The 6,000-nt window shown below is 38.5% G+C and overlaps 1 protein-coding gene across 2 annotated transcripts in view; it reads left to right on the top strand.

Moving 5' to 3' along the window:
• The window catches only part of DNAJC13 (DnaJ heat shock protein family (Hsp40) member C13), a 121,263-nt gene that overhangs the window by 108,959 nt on the left and 6,304 nt on the right, over window positions 1-6,000 (top strand). For both annotated transcript variants that reach the window (XM_025376313.1, XM_025376314.1), the window contains 2 exons: window positions 1,355-1,498; window positions 3,826-3,925. In XM_025376313.1, the coding sequence (XP_025232098.1) occupies window positions 1,355-1,498; window positions 3,826-3,925 (244 nt within the window). The remainder of the gene's footprint in view (window positions 1-1,354; window positions 1,499-3,825; window positions 3,926-6,000) is intronic.

Genomic DNA, 6,000 nt, shown 5'->3' with positions numbered 1-6,000 from the left:
AGCAAACTATCACAAGAACAGAAAACCAAACACCGCATGTTCTCACTCATAGGTGGGAACTGAACAATGAGATCACTTGGACTCAGGAAGGGGAACATCACACACCGGGGCCTATCATGGGGAGGGGGGAGGGGGAAGGGATTGCATTGGGAGTTATACCTGATGTAAATGACGAGTTGATGGGTGCAGTAGACCAACATGGCACAAGTATACATATGTAACAAACCTGCACGTTATGCACATGTACCCTACAACTTAAAGTATAATAATAATAAGTTAAAAAAAAAAATAAAAATAAAATAAAATAAATTATTCTGCATTGTATGCATGTGTCATAACATCACTTTATTTCCCATAAATAGATATGATAAAAAATAATAAAGTGTTAAAATAGAATTCTGAAATATAACTGAGCCATTCTTCATCTTAAAAACCATTCAGTGGTTTCTCATTACCTGCCAGATGACTAAGTGACATCTGGTATCCTTAGACAGAATACAAGGCCCTGCATCTTTATTATCTGGGCTTCCCATTCTCCCAGCTCCTCAGCCTTACCCGCTGGACCCTCACTGAGGCAAGCAGAGCTGTTGGGTACATCTCAAAGAGATATTGGATGCTCTGAGGTTCAGACTTATGATTGGCTTGAGGAGTTTGATGTGAAGGAAGAACATGAGTTGGTACTACCACTTACTGGCTTTCTGACCTTACACGTGATATTTAACCTTAAAATGCTCAGATTTCTCATCTGTAAAATAAGGTTATGACATCTCACAGGGTTGTTATAAGAATAGTCCCTGAAAAAAGAGGTGCACTCACTAAGTGTCTTATTTCTACCTATTCCCTCTGAGTTTCAAAATGGATAGTGAAAATTGTGATACCAGGTTATTATTCAGCTTTTATTAGGCTGATATGAAATGTACAATGACCACAAAGATTGATGTTTGAAGAAAATATGAAAATATACTAACGTATTTCAGAGATCGTTGCCTGTTAGTACAGTGTTACTAGGGCAGGCAGCCCAGTACAGGAGCTAAAAGCTCAGGTTCTATATTTTCTGGCTCCAGATACATATTTTAGTACTGCCCAGCTCTGTGATTATGAACATATTTTTTTACTGTTTTACCCTTTGTGCATTAATTGAATAAAATAATTGATGTATAGCATTTAGGATGGTTGATGGCACAGAATAAGATCTCATTAAATAAAAATATCATTAGATACTTAAGCCTGTGTATGGCATTAAAATATGGTGCACAGGCTGCCTTCCAGGTATGGTCCTGGGGGTAAAATTATTTCTTCAGTGGATGATTTCCATTTTTTCTGTATGTTTATATATGCTTAATATTTTTTCTAGGCCCTAAAAGCAGATTTGGTTCCATACCTCTTAAAATTACTCGAAGGCATTGGTCTGGAAAACCTGGACAGCCCAGCAGCCACTAAGGCTCAGATTGTTAAAGCTCTCAAGGCAATGACTCGAAGTTTGCAGTATGGAGAACAGGTGAGTCTGCATAGAGGCAACTTTTGATTTTCTGAAAGCCAGGGTCTTGGCTGTGGATGATCCACGAACCTGTGTTCAAGTTCCACTTACAGATATGGTTCTGGCTGGCTGTAACTGGAGAAGATCCAGAGCCCAAGGATGGACTTGCATACCTGCCTCATAACTGATGAAAAAGCATAAACCGTACACTCAGTATTCAAGAGGATTCTCCTGGATAGTGATGGCATGTTGTACACTTCAGGAAGAAAAATGCTGGAAACCTTTAGCACGGAATATGCAGCATTTAGTGCTGCTTAACTTTCAGCTCTAGGAGTTATTCATGGGTATTGATAACGAAATTCATTAACCATCCCATGATGCTATTTTAAAAGATGTAGAACATCATTTTTGTTTTCATTTCCTTTCTTGCTGGTGCTTATAAAGTGTTGGGTTTTTTTTTTCTTTTGTCGTGACTTCATTTTTCCTGTGTGTATTAGTGTATTTCAGCTGCACGTATTTGCTGACTTTAGGGCTGTTCAGTAATTTAATTTTCCTCCTCGGTTTTATTTTTATTATTGCCTTTAAGGAGTTCCTCATTCATTGTTACTATATAGCCCCATCTACTAATGCTCATTTTTATTGACATGAAATTTACATAGCATAAAATTAACCATTTTATGGTGAATAGTTAATTGGCATTTAGGACATTAACAGTGTTGTGCAAATTCCACTGTATCTAGTTCCAAAACATTTTCATCACCTCTGTGCCCATTCAGCAGCTACTCTGCCTTTCTTCCTTTCCCCAACCTTTGGCACCCACCAATCTGTTTTCTGTCTCTGGATTTACCTCTTCTGCGTATTTCATATAAATAGAATCATACACATGTGACCCTTTGTGTCTGTCTTGTCACTGAACATGTTTTTAAGCATCATCAATGTTATCAATGCTTCATTTTTATGTCTAAATATGTCATTGTATGTAAATGCTCCAATTTGCTTATCCATTCATCTGTTGATGGACATTTGGGTTATTTCCTCTGCTAATCTTCTACAGGTTTTAACTGACTTCAGCTACAGCTTTCCTGTAGTGAATTTACTGGATTTGTATGTTTCAAGTAAAGAAACATTTTTCATGCCATTGTCATTCTATCGATATGATCATTTAAATGACTTAAAATGATATTAAAGAAGAGAAGCAGCATGTATTGCTGCAGTCATTAACTGGTGTGTTTTTAAAAGTATTTTCTTGGTTTTTGCCTATGAGTGTTCTAAACGCCAAGCAGAGGCTCTCCTGCGTACCACTTGCAGGCAGTTGTCTTGTCCTTGACTTGCCTCAGGATTCCTGGTAATGAAATTAGCAAAGTAATCCTGACACCCACTTTCTACACCCTAGGGAGGGGAGGAAAAAGGTATAGTAGTTTCTAAATAGGAACTCCCCTACCAGCTTTACAACTAATCACTTCCACTATTGCTTCTTTCCAAGGTTGGAGCAGGTGCCTCTTTCCTTGGACTCACACAGTCCCCTTGTATAACCCTGCTTTAATTCTTACCACGGAATTATTTGACTCTGTCTCCCCTACTAGATTGTAAGCACTTCAGAGACAGTCTCTTTCTCATCTTTGTGTTCACTGTGCCTACCACATAAGAGGTGCTCGGTAAAATATTTGATATGAACATTGATGTGCAAAAGATATTCACTAAGTTGGCATTTCCTGAATGTTTTGTCACCCAGAAATATCGTTCATCTTAGTTTAGTGCATATTCCCACACATATATTATTTGTACTCATAATATGTGTATGTATTTCAAGTACATACATGTACCCATTTTACTTCTGATATTCTGATGCTTTCTATATTAACCAGTTTTATTTTTTCAAGCATACTGTTCATAACCCTCCTGGTTGTTTCATAAACGTCTTTAGGTCATAATTTGAAAGACTACTTTAAGTTTTAGCTCAATTTGGCAGTATCTTCTCCCCAAACTCCTTCCTTGAGAATAGCTCATCAGCCCATACACTGTCAAGCCATCTGTTACTGTCACAAGAAAATACTCTGCATAGGAATCTTCCTCCTTGAATTACATATAAGTCAGTAATTGTAGGTTCAAATAATAGAGTCCAGCTTTAGTGGGATGACTGACTCGAGGACTTCTTTGGGTCTGCCTTAATGAGATGTGTCTGGCACAGTGCCTGCTATGGCGTGTTTGATGAATGCTAGTTCTTGCTCCATATTTGGGTCTTTCCTCACTGGCCTTCTTCCTTGTTGCTTTGGAAGTTGGTTTTTCTTTTTGTCTTCCAACATCCAGCCCTTGATTTTATGTTCAAAGGGCTTGTTTTACTTCCCTAGGTGAATGAAATCCTGTGTCGTTCTTCAGTCTGGAGTGCCTTCAAAGATCAGAAACATGATTTGTTCATTTCTGAGTCACAAACAGCAGGATACCTCACAGGTAAGCCATACCTAATTGGTTATCATAAGACACCTGGCAGAAGCCACTTGGACCTTTCTTTTGCCTTAAATAGACTTAAAATTGTGTTTAGAGTGTTTCTTAGGCTACTGGCTGACCTTTCTTGGAGGTGCTATGAGCATGTGGTAGACCTCTGGTTAATTTAGCCTTATATAGCATGCAAACTATTGTTGTGTTGAATAGGTACTGACTAAAGCATGTATTTTTTTCAGTTTTGATCCAGTTAATTGGGTCATAGAATATATTTGGAGCATGTCTGTATTAAAGTATTTATCTTGTAAAGAGAATGAATAAATATCTGCTGAGGAATATCAGTATCAGAAACATATCATCGTTCCATATCTGTCAGAATAACAGATTAAAACTCCAATATGTATAATTGTATGTAAAAGATATTCTTGACTGGGCGCAGTGGCCTGTAATCCCAGCACTTTGGGAAGCCGAGGCGGGCGGATCACAAGGTCAGGAGATCGAGACCATCCTGTCTAACACGGTGAAACTCCCATCTCTACTAAAAATACAAAAAATTAGCCAGGTGTGGTAGCAGGCGCCTGTAGTCCCAGCTACTCGGGAGGCTGAGGCAGGAGAATGACGTGAACCTGGGAGGCAGAGCCTTGCAGTGAGCCAAGATGGTGCTACTGCACTCCAGCCTGGGTGACAGAGTGAGATTCTGCCTCAAAAAAAGATATTCTCCTAAGTTTCCAGTGATTCGTTTATGCTTTTGCTAAATATTTAGGGTATGTCCTTTTATGGGGGTGGAATATATAGGTATCATGAATGAAAGGATGTTTTATTGCTTTGGTTTCAAAGGATACTATGTTTAAAACTCAGAACATTTGTTTGACACACTAATTGCATAATTTTAGAATAGTCATTTTCATATAGCCTTCAACATAAGAAAGTAAGACTATTGCTGAATGCTAAAGAGGCAGTATCTTGTCTGGTATAAAAGTTTTTAATTTGAAATTAACCTTAGGAATATGAGGCGGTTCTTGCTGTCTGCCTGAAATTGTAGTATATAAAAAGATGTCAGCCCTGCATTCTCTCCTAACCAAAGATGATAGAGATAAACTAAGAGAAAAAATTATCACCCACGGTTTCTAAACCATTGTAATTGTTTTAATCTTGATTGCTAGTATAGAAGTTTATAAAATCATGAAGACTCAATCTGGAATATTCAAAACTAGGGGCTTTGGAGGAAGTTTTACCTGGTTTTAATTTTAAACTTGGTGTGACACTTTTTTTCTTCACCATAACCACTTTAATATTGACACTCCTAAAGTTGGAGCAGAGTCCTAAAATGTATAAACATGCAGTGCTTTGGCTGCAGGTCTGTCCTGTTCAGAACAGTGTCATAGGTTTTTGTTTTAACTTTTCCATCCCCTGTCCCTCATATCTATGGAGAAAATACCTAGACCGTGGTCTTAGTCTATCCCATATCTCTCTTCAGATTTGGTGTTAAAACTATAGCTTCTAAGTAGGAGTTTGTTCTTGCAGGCACTATAAAAACTTTACCTCTTTAGCCTCTGTCCAAAAATTTATATACCACATTTTGATGGCATTACATTCATTACTTTGTGTATAAGGGTGGTATGATTGAAAAAAAAATCTGCCTTATTTTTATTTTATTATTTATTTTTTTGAGACAGTCTCGCTGTCTCACCCAGGCCGGAGTGCAGTGGCACGACCTCAGCTCACTGCAACCTCTGCTCCCCGTATTCAAGTGATTCTCCTGCCTCAGCTTCCCAAGTAGCTGGGATTACAGGCTTGCCCCAGCATACTCAGCTAATTTTTGTAATTATTGTTGTTATCATTATTATTTTTAGTAAAGATGGGATTTTGCCATGTTAGCCCTGCTGGTCTTCAACTCCTGGCTTCAGGTGATCCACCCACCTCGGCCTCCCAAAGTGCTGGGATTACAGGCGTGAGCCACCACACCTGGCCTCTTTTTTTTTTTTTTTTCTTTTTTGCGACAGAGTCTGGCTCTGTCACCCAGGCTGGAGTGCAATGGTGCAATCTCGGCTCACTGAAACCTCTGTCTCCCAGGTTCAAGCCAT

The sequence above is a fragment of the Theropithecus gelada genome, chromosome 2 (assembly GCF_003255815.1).
Source record: "Theropithecus gelada isolate Dixy chromosome 2, Tgel_1.0, whole genome shotgun sequence".
In the NCBI taxonomy this organism is placed as follows: domain Eukaryota; kingdom Metazoa; phylum Chordata; class Mammalia; order Primates; family Cercopithecidae; genus Theropithecus; species Theropithecus gelada.
The sequence above is the reverse complement of the archived record's forward strand: the minus strand, read 5'-3'. Positions and strand labels throughout refer to the sequence as shown.